A 23,755-nucleotide genomic window follows, 5' to 3' on the forward strand; every position below is an offset into this window, starting at 1 on the left:
TACCATGCACCCTGGACATATGTTCTGTACAGCTCCCTGTCAGTCATATATCATCTGTCATTGGTATCCCATACCAGTATCCCTCCATTGCCATTGTTGAAACACTCTGTGATCCAGAACTCCCCGAAATTTGAAGCCCAATATAATGTCATGGTCCCTTACTAGGGAATGGCATATAGCGATGAGTTTAAAGGATAGATAAAGAACTTGGATAAAGTTAGATAAAGAACTTAGATAAAGAATGTTGACTTGAAAAAATTCCACATCCTATTTTTTTCTTCCCCCCCCCCCCCCCCTAATTATTCAGCTTTTCTTCACAGGAGTCCTAGACCACAGCAATGTATATATATAATATACAGCACTCCCACACATCCACCAGAAAACCTTTTCCAAGAAGGGACATTCTATGAAGCCAGTATTATCCTAACATCAAATCCATATACAGTATTATGAAAAAAAAGACAATTACAGACACATTTGCTTAATTATTATGTATGCAAAAATCCTCAACAAAATACTTGGTAATTGAATCTAACACCACATTTGTATTAGTCAGCCAAAGGGATGCAGATGCAAAATACCAGAAACTGGTTGTTTTTAAAAAGGGTATTTATTTAGGTATTTAAAAAGGGTATTAGAAGCTTAAGTTACCAGGCCATAAAGCATAAGTTACCTCCCTCACCAAAGTCTATTGCCATGTGTTGGAGTAAGGTGGCTGCTGATGTCTGCAAGAGTTCAGGCTTCCTGGATTCCTTTCTTCCCAGGACTTTGCCTCTCTCCAGGCTCGGCTGTTCTGCTATCTCCACAAGGCCAGCTGTAGACTATCAGGCAAACAGCTTGTCTTTCTTCCCTGGGCCTCTGCCATGTCTAATTGCAATTTTCTCTGTTCCCCTGTGTGCTTACTTCCTGGGCTCCAGTAATAAAAACTCCTAACTCCCTTCTCTGTGAATTCCTGCCCACCAAGGGGTGCAGATGTAATGCCCTACTGTTACGGCCCAATCAAATCCTTAATCATTATTTAATTAAGTGAACTCTCTGGAGGAAGGATGTGAGCCGACGTCTGCAGGGGTGGAATCTATGATGAGCTGGCGGTAAGTATGAACACAAAGAAGAGATAAAATGGGGGTAAGGGGGTTGTCTTTGGGTGGGGCTTTGCGGGTTTGAGGGGGGCTGGGGATGGGCGGATGGGTAATATTACCCAAAAGTGGGGGGAGGAAGGGTAGCATACGAACATAGGAGAGTGTCAGGTGTTGGTCGAAAGTAAAATGCTGAGAAAATCGTATCAAAATATAATTAAGAGGGTTGCCTGTTTAGGATGCTCAGAGGGGATGGTCGGATGCGAGACGGGCTCCTGGGGAATGTCTGAATGCTCATTTTGCCAGAGTGGGGTGGTACCATTGGGTAGAGACCCAAGTAATGAGAGTGGGGGTGGACCCACATCCTGGGGAGGACTAATGCATCAGATAGAGGGAATTGTATCTCTCGAGAGAAAGGGGTGGCTCCCAGGGCATTGGGGTAGTTGAGCAAGTTAGGCCCTGAACACTGTTGCAAGTATCTCTGGACGGGGCTCCTCGGGAAATGGAGGTTGGCTGTCGCTGTGGACCCCAAGGGGAGGGGAAAATGGATGTTAAATGTGTGGAACCAAAGTAAATGTGGGGTAAGGGAGGAGTTTCACGAGAGTACACAAGGATGGATATAAAACATGTAATATTACACCTTAAACATATAGGGGACGACAGACTAATAAAGTAAACCACAATGTAAAACATAGGATAACTAAAATTTAGAAAACTGTATATCCTAAAGTATGGAACACAATGTAAGCACGGATGTCACCTTGTTTGAAAGCTATTGTCTCAGAGTCTGTACATCAGTTTAAGTAAATATGATATGAATAAGTTATAAGAATATCGCTGTGGAAGGGAAAAGGTTTAATGGTAGATGTGGGGGAGTACTGTATATTGTATATATGAATTACTGTGGACTAGGGCTCTTGTGAAGAGAAGTTCAATATTAGGGGAAAAAAGAAAAAAGAAAAAGATAGGATGTAGAATTTTTCCAAGTCAACACGTATTCTATATCTAACCTTTAAACCCATTGCTATATGCCATTTTACTAGTAAGAGAACCTGACATTATATTGGGCTTCAATTTTCAGGAAGTTTTGGATCACAGAGTGGTCCAACAATGGCAGTGGAGGAATACTGGTATAAGATACTATTGACAGGTGATATATGGCTGACAGGGAGCTATACAGGGCATATGTCCAGGGTGCATGGTAATGTTTGGATATACTCATAGTGGCAACAATTAAAAACTACACAGCTGGGGGGGTACTGAGTTCCTGGTCGGAGGTGCTGTCGTGGTCCCTAGGGGAACAGCAGCAATCCCCCAGGTGCAACGGTAAGGACCAGGAAGGAATGAGGGTCCAACAGGGAGAGCATGATACTAATGACTATGCTTGTGAGCCTATATACCTGAAATAAGAACAAGGCCTAGAGCAGCACTGTGCCTGGGAATTTCCTCCTGACAGCCTTCATGTTACTCAAATGTGGCCAGTCTCGAAGCCAAACTCAGCATGTAGATGCAGTGCATTCCCCCCAGCGTGGGACATGACACCCGGGGATGAGCCTCCCTGGCAGCGAGGGATCACTACCAAATACCAGCTGAAGATGGAACTAGAAAATGACCTTGAATTAAAGGTTCAATGCGGATCAGCAGAATATCTCTGTTTACATAAAATAACATGACTTTAAAATGCTGTTTGACCTAATGTAAGGGGGAAATGGAAAGCAGAAATGAGTTTATATGGCTACGAGTCTCTAAAAAAGAGTCTGGAGGCTGTCAGAAGGATTGCCCCTGTGCACAGCTGAGCAGAGTCTGGGAGACAGATGGAGTGGATGCAATCCCCAGGTGTTGGTTCCTTTGAGGGCTAAAGAGACCCACGGGTTCTATGGTCATGGCAGACGGGGTTCACTGCCATGTCAGATGGCCCTTCTTTGGAGCTGGTGTTTCTGCGTGATGGAACTGGACTCGGATCTCTTTTCATAAGACTTTCATCCTAATTTACTGGAATTGTAGTTGGTGTTGGGGTTTAAGATATATTTAGGGGATTTGAATCTCTGGACTGACAATAGGATAGCCAGGCCCTGAGCGTCAACAGACTCCAGCTCCTACAATCTGATTTATTGGACTCACCTCACTCAGCTAAGATGGAGTTGAAGAAGGACAACCACCACACCATGGAGCCTAGAGTGCCTACAACTGAAAGCAGGAGGATTGCATCCAGTATCCATGTGGAATCTGAGCCTCCTCCTGACATAGAGGTGCAACAGACACAACCAATCCAAGGCCCACAGAGAAAAGGTGGCATTGGAATGGGAAAAGTGGACATGGTGGCTGATGGATATGGGGAATGGCAGGAAGAGATGAGATGTGGAGGCGCCTTTGGGACTTGGAGTTGCCCTAGATAGTGCTTCAGGGGCAATCACTGGACATTGTAAATCCTCCCAGGGACCACTGGATGGAATGTGGGAGAGTATGGGCCATGATGTGGACCATTGACCATGAGGTGCAGAGATGCCCAGAGAGGTACTTACCAAATGCAATGGATGTGTCATGATGAAGGGAGTGAGTGTTGCTCGGGGGGGGAGTGGTGGGGTGGGGGTGGTAGGGTTGAATAGGACCTCATATAAAATTTTTTTTAATGTAATATTTTTACAAAATCAATAAAAAATTAAAAAAAAAAAAGAATCCAATATAATCTAATATGCCCAGAGGGACAGACCAGTTCACAAACATAATCCAATATCTATTTTTTTAAATTCATAAACATTATCAAACTGCTACAACATTAAAAGAATTATTTGTCATGATTAAGTGGGTTTTATCTCAGTCATGCAAGGGTGGTTCAACACAAGTAAATCAGTATAATATAGCATATTAATAAATCAAAGAAGAAAAATCACAGGATCATCTCAATTGATGCAGAAAAGGTTTGACAAAATCCAGAATCCTTTCTTGATAAAAACACTCCAAAAGAAAGGAATCAAAGGAAATTTTCTCAGCATAATAAAGGGCATATATGAAAAACCCACAGCTAGCATTGTACTCAATGGTGAAAGACTAAAAACTTTCCCATTGAAACTAGGAACAAGACAAGGATGCCTGCTGTCACTACTGTTGTTCAATACAGTGTTTGTTAGAGGTTCTAACTACAGCAATCAGGCAAAAAAACAAACAAACAAACAAAAAGAAATAAAAGGTTTCAAATTGGAAAGGAAGAAGTAAAATTTCTGTTATTCACAGAGGATATAATCCTATACCTAGAAAATCCTGAAAAATCTACAACAAAGCTACTAGAGCTAATAATTCCAGCAGAGTGGCAGGATACAATACTGATACACAAAAATCAATAGTGCTAATGTATTGTAGTAATGCGCAGTCTAAGTAGAAAGTCAGAGAAAGAATTCATTTACAACAGCCACAAAAAGAATCAAATATTTAGGAATAAACTTAGCCAAGGACATAAAGCACTTGTATTCAGAAATCTACAATGCTTTGCTAAAAGAAACTAAAGAAGACCTAAATAAATGTAAGAACATTCCATGTTCATGGACAGGAAGACTAAATATCACTAAGATGTCAAATCTATCCAAATTGCTATACAGACTGAATGCAATCCTGATAAAAATTCCAAAAGCCTTTTTAAAGAAATGGAAAACCCAATTAATGATTTATTTGGAAAGGTAAGGGGGCCTAAAATAGAAACATCTTAAAAAGAAGAACAAAGTTGGAGGGCTGTCACTTCCAGACTTTAAATCATATTACCTAGCTATAGTGGTAAAAAAACAGCATCATGGGAAGCAGATATGGCTTAAGCAGTGGGCACTTGCCTACCACATGGGAGGTCCTGGGCTTGGTTCCCTGTGCCGCCTAAAGACGACAAGCAAGTCAGCAAGCCGATGCAACAGGCTGGTGTAACGGGACAATGCAATGAGATGATGCAATGAAGAGACACAACAGGACATACAATAAGAGACACAACAAACAGGAGCAGAGGTGGCTCAAGCCATAGGGCACCTCCCTCCCACATGGGAGTCCTGGGCTCAGTTCCTGGTGCCTCCCAAAAAAAAGAAGGCAACCAACAGACAGACAGAGAGAAGAGACAGCTAGTGCAAACAACAAGGAGGAGAGGGAGAGAGAACAAAACAAAGCAAAAAAACAGCATCATACTGGTAAAAAGATAGATATATAGACCCAAAGGAATAGAATTGATGGCTCAGAAATGGAACCTTACATCTACAATCAAGTGATTTTTGACAAGGCTGTCAAACCCACCCAGTTGTGGCAGAACAGTCTATTCAACAAATGGTGCTGGAAGAACTTGGATATCTATATCCAAAAAGAAAGAAAGAGGACCCTACCTCACACCTTATATAAAAAATTAACTCAAAATGGATCAAAATCAAATATAAAAGCGAGAACCGTAAAACTCCTAGAAGAAAATGTAGGCAAACATCTTCAAGACTTGGTGGTACATCATGGTTTCTTAAACCTTATACCAGAAGCACAAGCAGCAAAAGAAGAAATGGATAAATGGGACCTCCTGAAACGTAAACACTTTTGTGCTTCAAAGGACTCTGTCAAGAAAGTGAAAAGGCAACCAACTCAATGGGAGAAAATATTTGGAAACTACATACCCAATAAGGGTTTGCTTTCCATGCTATATAAAGAGATCGTACAACTCAACTATAAAAGTGCATGTGATCCAATTTAAAAATGGGCAAAAAGCTTAAAAAGACTTTTCCCAAGAGGAAATACAAATGGCAAACAGCACATGAAAAAAATGTTCAATATCACTACCTGTTAGGGAAATGCAAATTGAAATGATAATGTGCTATCATCTTACAGCCTCAAATAATGGTCATTATTTTAAAAAAAACAAAAACAAAAAACAGTAAGTGCTGGAATGGATGTGGAGAAATAGGAACACTCCTTCACTGTTGGTGGGAATGAATGCAGACTGGTGTAACGTCTGTAGAAGACAGTTTGGTGTTCCTCAGTTTGGTTTTTTAGCTCACATCTTCTCTAATAAAAAAAAAGTTTCCAAAAATTGGAAGAAACTTCTAGTATTATTAAAAAACTTATGTTCAATGAAACATTATATAGTCACTAAAATATGCTGAGGAGTACCATGTAATAGCATGGAAATTATGACACTGTAGTAAATTAAAAATAAGAAGTAGAAAAACAAAAGAATACACTGTGCTAAGGTATCCCAAACTGGGCAATCTTAAGGCAGTTAATGGGAGTGTACATTGGTAACCTTTCTAGGGGCCATCTGACAGTATGTATTCAAATTTTAAACTTCATACTCTGTTACTAAAATTTTCATTTCAGGAATCCCTCCTAATGATATGACTGGACAACCATGGAAAAAATTATATATACAAGGATATTCACTGCCACATTGTAATAATGAAAACCAAGAATCAACCTAAATATTGGTAAACGGATATTGGTTAAATATATTCTGTTATACCATAAAATGGAATCCAATGTGATGATATAGACCTATATTAATTGACAGGGAAAAACTGACCATGTCTTACTGTTAAGTAAAAAAAAAAAAAAAAATCTAATTACAAATGAAAAGTACAATGTGTATACATATATTTTTTTTACAAAGATATTCTGAAGGATGTTCATTTCCTTTTGATTGTATGAATTCAAGTAATTTTTACGTTGTTCTTTATACTTTATGATAATTGTTTTTTCATTATACTATTATTTACTCTTACAATAAAATAAATTTTTCTTTTTATCTAAGCCTTGCTGAATCATATTGACTTGGCTTTCGAAACATCCTCTCCTTTCCATTCCTATAAACAGTCTTTATTTCAGGTCCTCATTATTTCTTGCAATAGCCATGTAATAGTAATAGTTGCCTTGTGTTAGTAATAAACACATGTTATTTGTAGTTTTTCCCAGTTTGCAAAGTACATTCACATACGTTATCCCAACTGAAACTCTAAAGCAACCTCTGAGTAGGTGCTATATTATTATTTTACATTTAAAGAAATGCCAAAGTTAAAAGGGAACTTCTGATCGAAATGCTACATAGTTCCCATTGTGTCCTGCTGGACCTAGGCTAATTTGGGGTAAGGATAAATTCAAACTTCTTAACATGATCTGATTGTAATGTTGTACAATATATTTCCCTGAATGAAAGAAAGGTGATGTGGTTAGAAAGCAGGCAGGTGAGACTGGAGGAGGGGCCTTAAATTAAGGAGTTAAAATTTATTCCAAAAGCTGGGGAAACGGACTCTGGCCCAGTGGTTAGGGCGTCCGTCTACCACATGGGAGGTCCGCGGTTCAAGCCCCGGGCCTCCTTGACCCGTGTGGAGCTGGCCCATGCGCAGTGCTGATGCGCGCAAGGAGTGCCCTGCCACACAGGGGTGTCCCCCCGCGTAGGGGAGCCCCACGCGCAAGGAGTGCACCCATAAGGAGAGCCGCCCAGCGCGAAGGAGGGAGCAGCCTGTTGAGGAATGGCGCCGTCCACACTTCCCGGGCCCACACTTCCCGTGCCGCTGACGACAACAGGAGCGGACAAAGAAACAAGACAGCAACAAAAAGACACAGAAAACAGACAACCGGGGGAGGGGAAGGGAATTAAATAAATAAAAATAAATCTTAAAAAAAAAAAATTTATTCCAAAAGCAATGGAGCTGCTCAAGGATTTTAAACAGAGGAGTGATAGTATCATGTGATCAAGGGGCTGCAAACTTTTTTGGTAAAGGGCCAAACAGTAAATATTTTAGACTTAGAGCCATATGGTCACTGTTGCAACTACTCAACACTGCCCTTGTAGAGAGAAAGCAGCCGACAAATAAGTGTGACTATGCTGCAATAAACTTCCTGTTCACACTGAAATTTGAATTTCATGAATTTTCAAGTATTATGTAATACACTCCTTTCGATTTTTCCCCATCCATTTAAAAATGTAAAAACTATTCTTAGTTCGGGCTGGATTTGGCTCTCAAGTTGTAGTTTGCCCCCCTTCTAGTTTAGAGGATGATAATTTAGGCTGCAGGGCAGAAAATAAACTGAAGAAAGACAAGACTCAGGTAAAAAGTGTAAAGTAGACAAAGAGGTGGGTCCTCCAGGGGCATTTCTTCAGGTGCAGCATACGGGCTTTTAAATATTTAAGGCCCACTGCTTTTTTGCTCTATATCATGTATCTCTTTACCATTGATTTATGCCAATGCGAAAAAAAAAGGACTATTTTCAGGATAATTGGTACACATTTTGAGATCATTTTGTGAGACCAAACTGGTATTACTTTTAGTTTTTTAAGAAGAGAGACCTTGGAAATAAGAAATCAATTATAGGTAGGGATAAGGTTGTAGAATTTATAAACTTTTAAATTTAAAGGAAATAATACTTCTTACTATAAAGATGACAGACTTCTGGCCAGATAAAGATTTAAATAGTAAGAATTGACTATTAGAAAACATGATAAAATTTTTTAGATAATTTCAATGTAGAATCTCAGATGAATACAGTAGGTTTCTTTATGTTGTTACAGGCTAAACTAAAGACTGAATGCTGAAACAGATATGATATGTAAAAAGGTTTGGAAGGTGACTTTGATGATTATGTATTGCTAATTAATAAACCACTACAAATTAGAGTACAATATCATATCTTGAGAGAAGTTTGCCAGATGCCAAACACTAAATACTCATATCCTTAGCTCTTATTTCAGCTAAACTAGGAAAAAGATTGGGATTACAGACATAAGAAATAAAGAAATATGAAGAAAATCAACCTTAAGTGGGGTGGGTAAGCAGTAGAGGAGAGAAGGTAGAGTAAGAAGGGAAAGTCAAGGGGGAGAGATAAATCCAAAAAGTGATTTAATTAAATTTCTGGCATTGTGATGTTTGCATGTGTAGATTTTGGTTAAAATAATAAAAGCTTTCCTCGACAAACTAATCTCTCTGCTCAATTACACATAAGAAAATACAGATGGCAAATAACACAAGGTTGATACTTTTGAAAGTAATGTTTTCATGATCAATGAAAGCATAATTTCATTCAATGATGTAAATGTAGATTTTAAATATCAAACTCAATCCAAAGGCAAGTGACCTAATTTGATGAATTCTATTAAGGATCTAAAATGTCAAAGCTTAATTTAAACTACAAAATGTCTTGATTGTGTAAAAGATTCAGGTAAAAGGACGTTCCAAAAGGTTTTCTCATTTTCAAGAACCTTTTGCTCTATTGTTTTCTAGACAACAATGAAATCTGTTGTGGTGCAGAATATGCTAGGAAATCGGGAAAAGAACTCTGCCTTTGTTCATCTGACCCTACTGTGACAATGTAGTATAAGATCTTATAAAATGAGAGTGTGATAGGGAACAGAAGGATCTGTAAGGAGCTGGTTAATTTTACTTCTCTATAGCTAATAAATGGGAGGACCGCTGTGTAATTGAAATCTACAGCCTCTTAGATCCACTTTGAACCATTGTTACTTTAAAAATACATGTGATAACATTCATAATTTGTTATTTCTCATTAAAATTTAAGGGGTAAACCACGCACATTCCAGACCTATGGGATGTATTTTTCCCTATGTCCTGGCTTCTGCAGCTGTACTTCAGAAAATGGATTAGAAAGACATTTAAGCTTATTAGACAGAAAGGTGACATCCTCTCATATCACACTACAAGAGGAGAAAAGTTCAAGAATTATAAAGTTTTAGAAAACATAAAAATCCTTTGGGCCCTGGCAAGGAAAATGTCAACAAGTCAAAAGATACTAGATGGCTATTGACTAGTTTCAGGAAGGCAAAGGTGCAAGCCAAGATGGAATAATGCCTTTCCCACCATGTGTGTAAGACTGCAAATGACACTAATCCTTTTTAATGGTCACAAAAGTTGACAACTTACTCAGCCTTAGAACTGAAGGCATAACATCATCTCTGGAAATGACTCACCATAAACAGGTCACGAGCACCTATGTCAACAGCCAAGAGAAAGGCCTTTTCAAATCTCTGGTACCTATAAGGAAAAAAAGTTTTATAAGTAACTTGTAAACAATACTATGTAAAAAGAGAGAGGCTGTTTAATATATGTGAATGTTAAAGTTTTTGTTCTGCTGAGACAAATATTTTCATAGAACAGCAATTTAGCCTGCTGCAATCTTCTGTATGTGAGATGTCATTACACTTAGGACGAAGTGAAGCACAGAACCTGCAAAGGCCTTAAGTGCAACCTCGAGGATAAACATAACCCAGGAGAGATGCTGCTGAATGTAAATGATATCTTAGAAAATGTGTTTCCCCTACAATTTTTCACTTTGTTTTATAAGAAAAAATAATGGGGAATATAGCATTAATAAGTCATATAATTAATAAATCTTATTTCCAGGCACCTCAAAATTTAACATGTTTAATGTATCCATTATTAAATTAATTTGGCAACCATAAATAATAAACTGATATTGAAAAAAGTGGAATGAAGAGGGACAAATTAGGAATGTGCTTTTCTTTCTAGGTGAGAGGTAATGATGGATATCATGATAAAATGAAAGAAGTGGTATTATCATCTGGCATCATGGTGGAACAGAGCTCCCAACTAGATTGTTGAATCGAAAAAAGTAAAGAAATTCCCAAAGTTACCATATACTCAATCAAAAAGTAACTAACCAATTAATTAAAAAATAAACACCCTGATTGAAACCAGAGTAAAAAACCCTGGTTTTTACTCTGTAAATATGAAGGGAAAAAAGGCAGAACTACTCTAAGGGCCATCACCTTCAGGAAACTAAGCTAAGGTGCTGCCTGAGACCTCTGATCAGGCCAAGTATAGGAGCAAAACCTGATATTTCTGATTACGCTAACAGGCTAAAATGGTCCCAGGTTTTATAGTGTCCCTTAACTTGGGCAAAAACAGAAAATTTTCCATTTGAACTAAAGCACATCTGATGTAATAAAATAAGCAACAGATTTAGACCTCCATGGATTTCAGGTAACTGAATTAAATTTAGAATATAAAATGACTCAGTATAAAATTTTTAAAGAAATAAATAATGGAATCATGAAAATAAGGATGCAGCAACTTGTAATAAAAATTAACAGGTAGATTTCTTGAAGAAGTTTTCAAAATAAATTAATTAATGGAGTTAAATAACTTGGTGCAGTTCAAGAGAGAATTAGTGAACTAAAGATGAGTAAGTAAGGAATTGCATAGAATGTTATAGAGACGAGACAAGAGAAGAAATATAACAAGAATTTAAGCAATATGGAGAACATGAAAATATCTAACAAATATCTATCAAACAATTAAGTTAATGCTTGAAAATTTCCAGAGCCAATGAAAGATACGAATTAAGATACAAGAGGAACAATATATTTCAAGCAGGATAAATCAAAAGGAACTCGTAGCTGTGCACATCTGTAATGAAACTACAACACTCCAAAGACAGAGAAGATCTTAAAAAGCAGCAAGAGAGAAGACAGAGCAACTACAAAGGAGCTACAGATAGAATGAGAATAGACTCTCATCAGCAAAAACAGGAGATAGAACACAGTGGGAAAATATCTTCAAATTATGGAAAGAAAAAATAAACATCAAACCTATATGATATAACAGAACTCTCTTTCAAGAATGAAAGCAAAATAAAGACACTTCCAGATATACAAAAACTAAGAACATAGAACAAGTCTTCATTAAAGGGACTTCTCGGACACATATCTCAGGAAAAAGGAAAATGACATCAGACGAAAGATTTGAAAAGCTAGAAGGAATGGTTAGAATATTAAAAGAACTTCAAAAACCTACAGGTAGATAAATAAATATTGTACAGTTATATATGTATGTATTAGAATGTTTAATATTTTTAAGGTCAGAAAATACCAATTAACATATTATGCAAATAAGGGAGTTAAAGTGCTAAATTCCTTTCTTTTTGTTTGCTCAAGATATTAATATAAGAATTTGGTCAAATTTCAATGCTAACTACTGAAAGAGATGAAATAGAGTACGCAATGCTAAAATAGTAATAGAAATGGAGAGAAAAGAGGGGTGGGGAAATTTAATAAGAAAAAAGAGAAAAATTTTGGCATTATTTTAAAAGTCAAGAAAGGAGACAATGAAATACATGCAAACAAAAAGTACAAAGGAAGAAAGTGGCAACAGCTAAATATAAAAATAATCATGTAAATAGACTACACTCACCAGTTAAAAGACAGAGTATCCTACAGGAAAAACAAAATCCAGTTATATAGTATTTTAAAAAGTCACATCTATATCAAATGACAAAAAGCTTGAAAGTAAAAGGATGGAAAAAATACGTCAAATAAGTAATAATCAAAATAAGCTGAGTCTAGTGCTGATAAGTCACTCTGGAAAGATTCTTAACATTTTAAATTCCAATGTGGCACCTATGCAAAGGCACCTCCCACCTCCTCTACTGCAGGGTGTGTAACTAATAGTCCTAGCTGCCGCACTCAAAAAATTCATCAGTCTGCATGCTGAGGCTATACTTTCCACAGGCCATGACTGATGGCAGCTAGGATGCAGAGGTAGTCCTGCCCTTGGGTGACATGGGATTCGTCTGATGGGAAATTTTGGATTAAGGGTTCCCCAATGGCCTCACTAAACTTCCTTAGTACCGAGCTGTGCAAAAGAGGTAATGCTTCTAAAGACAGAACTGGCTGATTACTGCTAAGTAATTATGTCCAGAAGAAGAATAATGAGAGACTGAAGGCTATAACAAGAGTTTAATGGTTAAGTGTGTCAGCTAGAGAGCCCTTATCTTCTGCATTTGAAGGGCAGACACAGTTTACATGTGGAAAACCTGTTAGAGTTACAGAGCTCTAGAGGCATTTATATGCACAAAGAATGCCTGCATTGCTAATGCCAGGACCCTGCTTAAGAACACAAAGGATCCTGAAAAAAGGTTTGGGGACATCTGGATGGCCACTCTTGTGGAGGTCGACTCTGCAGACCCCCTACTCCTTCTGGGCATGCAAAGGGGTCCTCCTTTCCCTAGTAAGAGCTAACACTTGAACTGTGCTAGACGATGCTGCAGAGACCCTTCCCCACAATGCAACAAGTACCCCTCACCCAGGAGATGCCCCCACTTCTCTCCTGGCACCCAGGCTGAGAACTAAGATTAAATTTCAGCACAGCCTAGCTGGAGGACATGCTAGGCCTGATAAGGTAGAAGACTGTATATCTAAAGTGTTGCCAGAATTGGTCAGCATATGCAACAGGATCAGGGAGCATTCTTAGGATTGGATATTGAGGTGCTTGATCAAAGGAGTTGGAAAGGAAGATTAGATAAGTAAGAATTCATTGATGTGGGGACACTTTGGCAGGACACAGAATTTAATACCCTAGCAAGAACCCCAAGGGATGAAGCAAATCACAGATGGAATGGCTCTTAGAAGCCTGGTGAAAAGCTAAGGCCAAGACTCAATGAAGTGGACATGCCAGCATTGCCATGAGAAACAATGGAAGATGAAACAAAGTAGCCAAGGGAGTAGGTAAGTGGGAATGGATAATGGATGAAGATGAGTAGCATTTGCAGCATGCGATCAGCTGCAGTAACAGGGGATATAATTTCTCTCTCTAACCTACTTCAGTTACCATTAAATAGCTGCTCCTCAAATCTGTATGGAGAAGTAAATCTGTGCAGCCAAGGGGTGAACTGTGGTGACCAGGAGAAAGTACCTCACACATCTAGGACTTCAGGGAGCAAAAACAGACCAACAGCCCCAGCTGCTGTAATCTGAAATCCATCACTGTGCCTGCACCTGCAACAAGGCCACAATTTCCACAAGCTGCTCCAAGAAAGAATGAGTGCATCAGGGATTCTAAAGCAGGTCCATTCCTGGGAGACATAGATTTTTAAAATTTTTTTTTATCAATGTTGGTAACTCAGCCTGTGGGGTTTCTATGTGGGCAGAGACCAGAGTTTATCCAGACTCAAGGGAACTCTTAGGCTGATTTATGGAGCTCTTTCTCTGCACAGAACTTCCCCAGTACGCATACCCACAAATTCCAGGTGTCTCAGCTTTCTTAAATTCTGGGATGTTTTCTCAACTCAATAACCTGCCATGTTCTGCCTGGGTTCCCTCTCCCTACTCTCTGGTCTAGAAAGTACTCCCAGACAGAAAACTGGGAGATCATAAGGTTCACTTCTGTTGTTTTTCTCCCTCAGGGATGAGTCTAGCAATGTTAATCATTTAAAACTCTTTGTAACTGACAGCAGAAGGTACCGGAAAAAATCTTTAATAAATATTATAACCCCACCAAAACATCCAGAGTAAGAATTATAAAAATAGCAGGTATCATTTATAGAGATTTCCTCTGTATTAGTTAAGCTCTAAGTATTTTATATGATTAACTCATTTAATCCTCACAACAACCTTCGCAGGTTGATACTATTATCACCATTTGATGATAGTTTTTTAAAAGTATTTTTATTTGAGTTGTGAGATTACAAAACAGTCATGCATAATGTGCAGAATTTCCATACATCACCCCTCTGCCAGCAACTTGCACTGTTGTGGAATATTTGTTACAGATTACGAAAGAAGAGCATTAAAATATTACTACTAACTATGGTCCATAGCTTCCACTTGGTATAGTTTTTCCAAACATCACCATTTATTAACACCATGTATTATTATTATTGAACATTTGTTGTTGTTCATTAGAGAATACTCTCATATTTGTTCTGTTAATCACAGTCCACCACCATGGCTGACTGTGTTATACAGTCCCATGCCTTATACAATCCATCTAAAGTGTACACTCAGTGACTCTCATTTTCATCAGAGTTGTGCAGGCATTATCTTAGTAAACTATTGAATGTTTTCCTTTGTCCAAAAGAAAAAATCCCATACCCCCATTATTGATCATTAATGTTGATAGAGTATCTTCTTTAACATTAATGCAAGAATATTACAATATTGCTCTCACTTATAGTCCTGAGTTACATTAACTGTATTTTCCCATGCATCATGCATCATTATATTCTTATCACCATGTAATAGTGATGTACATTTGTTCTAGTTCACAGAAGAACATTCTTGTATTTGTACTATTAACCTCAATCCTCATCCACCTCCGAATGGTGGAAGATTCAGTCCCTAGATTATTCTCTAGTTTTCTTTCAGTTGACTACCTTTTTCAGCCACAATCTCATTTATAAACCTGTCATGTTATACTTACTATAATGTGTTACCATCAACTCTACCCATTTCCATGCTTTTACAGTAAAGTTAATTGAAAATTCTACACACATTAAGCATCAGTACCCCTCCTCAGCCCTCATCCTATCTCCTAGAAACCTATACTCTAGGTTTTAACTCCATGTGTTTATTCTTCATATTTAGTTTATATCAGTGAGATTGAACAATATTTTTCCTTCTGTGTCTGGCTTATTTCACTTAACAGAATGTCCTCAAGGTTCATGATGATTTTTTTTGTATAAGATATAAACTTTGTATAAGATATAAACTTTTAAAATAAAATAACTTAGGCCTCAGTTTAAAGGTACATAAGTACAGTTTTATCTTCTATGTCGTAAGGTATTAACATTTATTTTTCTATAATTTTAATTAGTTTGAAACCCAGCTGAAATTTCCCTCTTCTCTATTTACCATATTAACTACTTGATACAACTGTTTTCTATCTCTATGTATGGAATTCTACATCTATGTATGAAAGACTCTCTATGTATGAAATTCTTTTCAAATAGAAACTGTGTTACAAAGCAAATTAAGGTATCAGGCAAAAACAAGAGTTGCATTTACATTTTTCATTAATCCAGAAACTCTGGGTGGTAGTTAGATGCCTCTGAAAAGAAAACCCTTAACTGGTTTCATTCCTTTTTGTCCCCTGTATAAAAAGTATATAAATCAACATTAAAATGACAAATTTGAAGTTTGAAGTCATTTTGGTTTAGGAATAAACAGTCTTCATCCTTAGAAGGAGAAAAGTACAGTTGAGAAGGAGGCGGCTTATGAAACCCGTGTGACTGACTAGAGCACCTGAGCACACTGTGGTGCCCACTCCAGAGTACTCATCCTTGCTGAACAGAAAACAGCAGAATTCTGCCATTTTATCTGCACTGTCCCAGACCACACTCAAGGAATAGGCTAGATCCTAGCCCTTCTTTTCCAAAAGACTAAAGTGGGGGAATTTATGGGGCAGAGGATTTTTCCCCCTTAACACTGTATGCTTCTTTTTTGCATACACCGTCCCTCTCTAACACCTGTATCTGAGCCACCCCAGTCGGCCCCTTGTAGGTGTGGATTTAAGGTTTCCTCTGGGGCAGCCACTGTCCATTTGCTCTGAGGTCAAAGCCCCCTTCCCTCTGAAGAGCAGTAAAGTGTATGTTGAAGAAAGGGGACTGCCATGGAATGGTGCCAGCGGCTGGGGGGGGGGGGTGTCACGCCGCTGGCATGGATGTTGGTTTTGCTTTCGCTGCCTCCGCCACAGCGGTGGCTGCTGTAAGCCTTCCTCGCACCGCCTTCATGAGCCGCGGGCTGTCGACACACCTCACCAGCCATGCGCTGGGGACTGCTGGCCGGGGCTGCTAGTCAGCGAAGGGGGACCGCGCTACAAACCCACGCAAGCCACTGGCCAGGAGAAGTAGATGGCTTTATTGGCAGAAGCGGGAGAGCCAGGGCGCGTAGGCTTATGTGCGATCTGCGAGCGAGTCCGGGGAGGGGGTAGTGGACAGGAGTTATATAGGGTGAACGCGGAAACATTATCTGATTGGTTGGGACAGCAATATGTCTATATATTGCTATAACTATAGATTTACTAGAAAAAATGGCAGAAGGAGCTGAAATGGCGGCTCGGCGCATGCGCACTGTCCTTGCCCTGTGACTCAGCACTTTAAAGACCATCCCTGAGTTTACTCAAGGGCATGTGGGGGCTAGAGTTTACTCTTAGTCCCGTGTCTTGTAGCATAAGTCTCATGGCTTGGACGGCTGCGCTGTCGGGCCATCCCTCAGAATGGGTGTTGTTCTGACTGCTCCATTTTGGCCCTAAACTGGACTCTTACTATGGTACAGGGATTTATATAAGGCTTTGGGAAGTTTGTATATGTTTTTGAGGCACAAGGCAAGCTTCAAGCACCTCTGATGGTTTTTTTACCTACACAAATGCAAATAGCCAATTTATGTACTTTTTTTAGACCTCCCCTTCCTTCTGTGCTCTTTAGCCTTATATTTGCTTAAATATTGTTTTGAAACTAAATATCTTTCTCTACTTTAAAAAAGATGTTGAAACAGTGTAAATATAAGAATTTCCCGTGCTTCCTATTTTTTTTATCTAGAAGAGATAAAAACAATGTAATCTCTTTCCCAACTAACTTTATGGAATTATAGTAATAAAAATGTATGGGAAAAATACACTTCAGAAATAAATGTGAAACCATTTTCAGGGTGCCATGGAAGATGGTATTTACACCTCACAGCTAAGATGAATCAGATATGAGTTACTGACTTGCAGTACATTTGAGTTGGGGTCTAATGATGGTTACATTAATGAAAAACTAGTAACATACTACCTCTTTTAATTAAATGTTAGTAAAGGGCTTCTCTTTCTTTTTAAAAATCATGGTTGTATTTGCATTCATGTAATACTTCAGTCCCTATTTCTATTTTCCATGATTAATTTTTTAAAAATTGTAATTTATGGAATAACATTTCTTGGAAGATTCAGACTGGCAGCTCTTTACATAAAAAGTAATATCTTTTGCCTCCTCAAATCTGCTATTATATGATTCCAATGTTTTTAAAATTTCATTGATTGTACCTTTCATTCCCATAAGATCTGCTATTTTTCTATGCATGCTTTCCAATTCTTCTTTGTGCTCATCCAATATCCCTGTCCAAGAAGCACAATGTACTCCCATCCGAAAAAATCCAAATAGACCAACTCCAAGACACATACTCATCAGAATGTCAAAGGCCAAAGACAAATAGAGAATTCTGAGAGCAGCAAGAGAAAAGCAATGCATAACATATAAGGGATATCCAATAAGATTAAGTGCTGATTTCTCACCAGAAACCATGGAGGCAAGAAGACAGTGGTCTGATATATTTAAGATACTACAAGAGAAAAACTTCCAGCCAAGAATCTTATATCCAGCAAGACTGCCTTTTAAAAATGAAGGTGAAATTAGAATATTCACAGATAAACAGAAACTGAAGAATTTCTAAGCAAGAGCCAAGATTTTCAGGAAATAACTAAAGTGTATGCTAGAGCCTGAAAAGAAAAGACAGAGGCGGCGGACTTCACCCAGTGGTTAGGGCATCCGTCTACCACATGGGAGGTCCGCGGTTCAAACCCCAGGCCTCCTTGACCCGTGTGGAACTGGGCTACGCGAAGCGCTGATGTGTGCAAAGAGTGCCGTGCCACGCAGGGGTGTCCCCCACGTAGGGGAGCCCCACACACAAGGAGTGCACCCCGTAAGGAGAGCTGCCCAGCATGAAAGAAAGTGCAGCCTGCTCAGGAATGGCACCGCACACACAGAAAGCTGACACAAGATGATGCAACAAAAAGAAACACAGATTCCCGTGCCGCTGACAACAAAAGAAGTGGACAAAGAAGACGACGCAGCAAATAGACACAGAGAACAGACAACTGGGGTGGGGGGAGGAAGGGGAGAGAAAGAAATAAATCTTTAAAAAAAAAAAAAAAGACAGAGGGGACTGGAAGAGAGTCTAGAAATGAAGATTATATCAATAAAAGTAACTAAAAGTGTCAAAAGAGTGATGAAAATAAAATATGACCGATAAAACTCAAATAGGAATAAACTTAACCGATGATTTAAAGCACTTGTATTCAGAAACCTGCAACTCAATGTTAAATCAAAAAAGCCCTAAATAACTGGAAGAACATTCCATACTCATGGATTGGAAGAATAAGTATCATTAAGATGTCAATTCTACTCAAACTGATATACAGATTTAAAGCAATCCTGATAAAAATTCCACCAGCATTGAAGAAAAAATTGAAAACATGATCATTAAATTTATTGGAAGGGTAAGGAGTCCTGAATAGCCAGAAACATCATAAAAAGGAAAAGTGAACCCTCATCTCCAGACTTTAAATCATAATACCTACTTATAGTGGTAAAAACAACATGGTACTGGCCTAAAGACAGACAGAATAGACCAATGGAAACAAATTTGTGGTTCAGAAACAGATTTGCACAGGTATGGTCAAGTGATTTTTGACTAGCCTGTCAAACTCACACAGCTCTGGCAGAACAATCCGTTCAACAAATGGTGCTGAAACAACTGGACATCCATAGCTGAAAGAAGGAAAGAGGACCCCTATCTCACACCTTATCCAAAAACTAACTCAAAATGGATAAAAAAACTAAAAATAAAAGCAAGAACCATAAAACTTCTAGAAGAAATTACTGGAAAATATCTTGAAGACCTGGTGGTAAGTGGTGGATTCTTAAAGGAGATAAGAGAAGGACTGAGTGGACTACTGATGTTTAATATATATAGAAGTTTTAATTAGCTTTACTGTAAAATTGTGGAAATGTATAGAGTGGATGGTAACACACAGTGAATAACAGCTAGGTTATAAATGGGGATGTGACTGAAATGGTAGTCTAGTTATGTAAATGCCAATTGACAGAATGCTTGAGAATAATCTAAGAACTGGATAGCACAGTAAACCAAGAGGTGGGTGAGAATTGTGGTTGATGGTACAGATGCAAGAGTGTCCTTTGTGAGCTAGAACAAATGTATATCACTACTGCAGGGTGTTGGGAATGTGGAGAAGCATGGGAAAAATACAGCTGGAGTGACTTATGGACTGTGGTTAGTAGTAGTAATATAATATTCTTGCATCTATGCAAAAGATGTACTGTGTTGATACTGCGGTAGTATGGAAAATGTGAACCAAATGTATACTATGGACATGGCAATAATCAGATGATATTATTTTATCTGTAGCAAATGACACAACACATTGTGGTGTGTTGATGGAGGGGTGTTGTTTGGAAATTCTGCACATGTGCATGATTGTTTTATAAGGTTACAACTTCTGTCATAAAAAATATATATTTAAAAAATAATAATAGGATGGGTTTGGGGAAAAACACAACAAATGTAAGAAAAGAACTATGATTAGTAGTAAGATTTTGACAGTGTTCTTTCATGGTTTGTAACAAATGTCTCATGACAATGCAAGGTGTTGGTGGAGGGTTGGTGTGTGGGACCCCTGTATGATGTTATGCATGTTTGCTTTGTAAGTTCACAACTTTTACTATACACTTAATTGTTTATGTATGTTCATATATAAATGATATAAAGATAATAATTGGATTGGTTAGGGGAAAAAAATCTATTAAACCATTTCTAAGAAGCCTCTTTTTTCAAACAGTACAAAATAAAACCAAATCTTAGCTTTGCATTGAATTAAACAACAATACTGGAGGTCTGTATTGGCATACCTTTGGAGTTATATACTGGTTACTTAGACATATTGCAATGTTCTATATCTTATAGGTAAAGTCTCAACTGTTGGGTGGCATTAGTGAAAGTTTTTCTTTCCAAGAAGTGCTTGTTGAGAAAACTACTTTTACTCTCTGCCCAAACACTTACTGACTTAATTTTTAATTTTCTCCAACATGAAAAATTCATAAATTGTCCCAATACTTAATGCCAAACATACTGTTTTAACAGTGGTTTCCCTTAGATGCCTATATCCGATGAGTAACCACCATTATTTTTTCCTCCCATAGAAAACATTATGTTTTACTAACCTTACTACTTCGCTGCTTCTCAATAGTGTGTCTTTATCTCTGAATACAGGCATGCAGCACAAAGCTCTGCAAAGTGCTTCCAGCTAAAAACAGATGTTAATTAAAAATGCTAATAACAGCCCAGGATACCTGTTGTTTCACACTTCTTTTGCTCACGCCACAGTCTGCCAAATCGCTTCCTTTATTTTACTAATTCTCTGCAGCTTTTCTTCCATTCCAGCTGTAGGTCTTCCACTCTGGTGATCATTTAAACTTAACAGGAAAGCCATGTTTTATTGAGCAAACCTATCAGGATGACTACACACACAGCTCAGGTAATCCAATGTTCCTGCCCCGATTAAGATGAGCTACATTCAAAGATAAATTCCAATTGTTTGGGTGTAGCATCTCAACAATTTTAACTGTGGGAAGAGGAACTTAGTCAATCAGTTAAATGTATGTCCCTCCTCCAACTCCCTTGCAGATTTTAGTAGAGTTTTTGTTTGTTTGTAATGACAGAACAAGATGGAGCAAAGGAAGGGAATATAACTAGAACTGAGAAAGACTGGGTCATAATTCAAAATGACCTTCATTTACCTAAATACATACTTAGGAAAGATTGAAGTTCCTGGAGGATAACTACAGGTGAGTCCCTGAAAAGAAAATAAACTGCATAAAATGGTAAGATGGAGGACTGTATGCAAATATGTCAGAAAGAGTTACATAATAAATCATGTAAAGTAATCAAGACTAAGCAAAGTCACATTGTGACCAAAACAGCTAGTAAAGATATTAAATCTATAAATTGGAATATCTTGATACAGACCACTGATCCTATATTAAGCACTGGGTTACAAACATCAGTAGCATAAAACAGGGTAGAGCTTTGACCTATATTTTCCACTCCTGGCTCAGTGCATGGTGCATAGTAAATAAATATTTGTTGTGTGAATGAATGCTATGTACAACTAAAGAAAAATTTGGAGTAGACCCTTTGAAGACCAAAAATAATGGAAGGGTTTGAAAATAAAGCTTTCTGAGTCTAGTTCACACCAAACCATGCACATGTTTTACCATTTAGGATAGGAACTTCCTGCTCAGTTTATATCGGTAGCAAGCAGATGATGATCTGCCCAAGCTCCAGTATAATTCATTGATTATTTTGCTGATAGTGCAAGAAAAGTGAAGGGAGAGAAAATAGAGAGGAACAGAAAGGATGAGACTGACAAATGATAAAACTATACTTTTCAAAGGGAGAGGTGATAAGGCACAAAACTCCAAGATTCAAATCATCTCAGGAGATGGCAATTTTAACTGGAAGATTTGGGGTGAGGGAGAAAAGTTTTAATTTTTTCTTCTTCAGTGAGGTATTTTCACATATATTATCCTGGTAAATCAGTAGAATCCCATTTTTCTGTGTCAGCCAATCTGTGTGTGTGTGAGAGAGAGAGAGAGAGAGAGAGAGAGAGAGAGAGAGAGAGACTGAAAGAGACAACCCCCCGTCCCCCCCAAAAAAAACCCACAATATTCTGCTCAGTGAGTGACCAGGCAATTTTTTGTTCTTATCTTATCCAAGTCAGCAGTAGTGTTTACTAACATTGCGGTCCCAAGATTATGAATTGGGCTCTACTGCCAGGAGACCAAATCACACATACTTAGCTACAGTAGGTTTGAAAATGGCTGCCCCACTGAGAAACTGGTGTGTTTTTAATTGTCAATTTTACATCAGTGCAAAAATTTTGCTTCTACAAATCAAATTAATTATCTTAACAATTGCCCTTGACTGAATATTTTACTTACAAACTAGGTTATACTCTTAGAATATAATCTCCATTTCAGTTCCCTTGTTACATAAAAGTCCATAAAATTAGGGTTTGGGATAAATTTTTAGTGTTGTTATTAATTTATAAATAAAAGCTTAAAAATTGGAAATTTAAAAAGATAAAAGTACTAAAGAAAATAATTACCACTGTTATCTGGGTATACGTACTTATGCTTATTTAGTTAGGTGTTTTTAAATAAGGAAAAGCACTTGTTTTTGTAAAAATAATGTGTTCACAAAAAGGAATTCAAACAAGGCAAAAACCACAGAGATGGAAGTGAGGCAGGCTAATAAGTTAGGGAATTAATAGACAGATCTGGAACCTGACAGAGTCCACATCAGTGGACATCAGAAACCCCCAAGATGGCTGCTGAAGGAACCTCACCCCCAGGATTCTGCTACCCAGAACAAAGACTCCTTCCTGGGAAAAAGGAAAAGCCCGGATGTTCTCTAGGAACTCTATCATTGGGTCCTCACTAAGGAATTCATGGATGGGGTAATCAATCCAAACAGCAAACAGCTGGAGTCCCCTCCCCTCATTAGCATAGGGGCGGAATATATACCAATTTAAAAGCAAACCAAGAGGCTTGAGTGTGCTCTCTCACCTTAACTCTTTTGCCTGCGGACCTGTCTTGCCCTCTGTATGCTGCTGTCGCCATTTTTCCTCTGTCATGTGGCCACGCAAGTAACCCTGGGGATTTATAATCTATAATGGGAAATTACAGCTTGGAAATTAGCCCTCTTCATCCCTTTTCATCCCCTTCCTCACTACCTGGGACCTCTGCTCTGTTATTTTCTCCCATTTCTCTTCCCTCCCTACCTGAATAAATTACTAGCCTAACTCACCTGTCCTGCTCTTCAAATTCATTTCTGCAGCATAGCCAAGAACCTAGATAGAATTTGGTAAAGGAAATATAAACCACTCATGAATTCCAATACTCAGGTATTACAATTGTACATATTAGGCACACATCATCCCAGACATCTTTGTATTAATGTAAACAAATAGATGAAGGGATATCCATCAATTTTTATGTAAACAGGCTAATTTTATAGGTACTATTAGTTAATAAACAGCATTAACTTTAATTTTACTTTAACTTGAAACGAATAAAGGCAAAATTTTGTGGGA

General features: G+C 38.1%; 1 protein-coding gene across 4 annotated transcripts in view; it reads right to left on the reverse strand.

Moving 5' to 3' along the window:
- The window catches only part of WDPCP (WD repeat containing planar cell polarity effector), a 407,401-nt gene that overhangs the window by 149,333 nt on the left and 234,313 nt on the right, over positions 1-23,755 (reverse strand). For all 4 annotated transcript variants that reach the window (XM_058278665.2, XM_058278668.2, XM_058278667.2 and 1 more), the window contains one exon: positions 10,003-10,066. In XM_058278665.2, coding sequence (XP_058134648.1) covers positions 10,003-10,066 — 64 coding nt within the window. The remainder of the gene's footprint in view (positions 1-10,002; positions 10,067-23,755) is intronic.

Source organism: Dasypus novemcinctus, chromosome 17 (genome assembly GCF_030445035.2).
Source record: "Dasypus novemcinctus isolate mDasNov1 chromosome 17, mDasNov1.1.hap2, whole genome shotgun sequence".
Taxonomy (NCBI): Eukaryota; Metazoa; Chordata; class Mammalia; order Cingulata; family Dasypodidae; genus Dasypus; species Dasypus novemcinctus.